The sequence below is a fragment of the Perca fluviatilis genome, chromosome 11 (genome assembly GCF_010015445.1).
Source record: "Perca fluviatilis chromosome 11, GENO_Pfluv_1.0, whole genome shotgun sequence".
Classification (NCBI taxonomy): domain Eukaryota; kingdom Metazoa; phylum Chordata; class Actinopteri; order Perciformes; family Percidae; genus Perca; species Perca fluviatilis.
Genome location: NC_053122.1, coordinates 1,443,395 through 1,444,914, shown reverse-complemented (window position 1 = coordinate 1,444,914; position 1,520 = coordinate 1,443,395). Strand labels below are relative to the sequence as shown.

Sequence of the window (1,520 nt, the reverse complement as noted above, 5' to 3'; positions counted from 1 at the left end):
CTGGAGTGAGTTTTTCACAGCTGATACCTAGAGGAAGAGATAACTCTGTTATTAGACGTAAAAGTCTAAAAAGATTATTCACATTCAGATACTCAGAAACCTTTTCATGCTGTATAATCTAACTTACCTGTGAGGATGGACAGAAACAGCAGATAGTGACTCCCTCTGCTGGATGTTGTGGAGTATTGTGTTGTCTTTGCTCCAAAGGTTTTTGTACAGAGTTTTGGTGTTTCCTGTCACTGTGGGCCTCACAGCACAGTAGTACACAGCAGAGTCAGACAGCTGAAGCTTCTGGATCTTCAGAGGAACTGATCTTAACTTGGAATTGTGTGTAGATGAAAATCTCTCCTTGAACTCGTCTGCTGTGTTCCCTTCATCCCCTTGAAAGCGGCTCAGAATGAATTTGGGGCTGTTGTTTCCATCCTGTTTGTACCAGAAGAGATTATTATTAGTTGTACTGCTGTTATATTGACAGCCAAGTGTTACTGCCTCTCCTTCAGTAGCAGTCACATCTCCTTCTGGTTGCAGCACATTGTCTTTTTGGGCTCTGCATTCTGTAAAACAGCAACAAACAGAATCAGTGTGCTGTTAAAGAATCATATCAATGTTGGATTGATATCAAAGAAACAGAGTTGTGTTCATACCAAGGCTCATAGCAGCCAGCAACACTGAGATGAACAGAGGCTTCATATCTGCAGTGTGGAGTAACTCTGAGCTACAGCAAGTATAAAGAAGGCTGTGATCTCTCTGTTTAGTCTCCATCAACACTAAGTTGGTGGATTAGAAGGAGGAACCTGATCACAGCCCTGGGTTATTCCCCCTACTGACTACTTTACACCTAACACATGTTGTGCCTATCTCCTTTTCTCACTTTACAATTCCTTAAAGATGCAGTAGGTAAGTCTTATAAAACTAACTTTCTGTCATAGTTGCTGAAACTAACCCTATGTTCCAGTAGAACTACATGAATTATGTAAAATAAAAAACCCAACTCCTCTGGCACCTCCTACAGCCTGTAGTACCATTGGCAAAATTCCACCGCTCCCGGTTGATTTTCTCCAATCAGGGGGTCTATCTGCCTGTCAATCGCTGCTGAGGTACGTACACGCATATAACAGCGTTCTCCCCTCCCCCCTTCCCGCGTACGAGCTGCAGAAAGGTTTTCCAAAACTCCGGTGAATATCGGAGTGGCATTTCAGAGGTGGCGTGAGCTGCGGGATTTTAAAGATCTGAAGATCGATGCAGAAAGCGGGGAGAGACTGAGAAGTTGTCGATGTTCAAATTTGTTGGCAAAGTCCTGGATCTTTACAATCTTACCTACTGCAGCTTTAGCTTTGTGTTTCGAGGGGCGGCCTCTAGATCACCCAGTAAGAGCGTTCGCCCCATGTTGGCTGAGTCCTGCAGCGGCTCGGGTTGAATCTGACCTGTTGCCCTTTGCTGCGTGTCATCCCCCATCTCTCTCCCCCTTTCATGTCTATCCACTCTCACTTGAAATAAAGGGGAAAAGCCCCAAAAAATAA

The 1,520-nt window shown here is 44.4% G+C and overlaps 1 gene segment (V, D, J or C); it reads right to left on the bottom strand.

Moving 5' to 3' along the window:
- Positions 1-249: 249 nt before the first annotated feature.
- Positions 250-752, bottom strand: LOC120567879 (the record flags this gene model as incomplete). The annotated part of the segment is given in 2 exon segments: positions 250-554; positions 645-752. Coding segments are annotated over 2 exon segments (351 nt in total), but the record flags the coding sequence as incomplete, so codon positions are not given.
- Between the last annotated feature and the right edge of the window lie 768 nt (positions 753-1,520).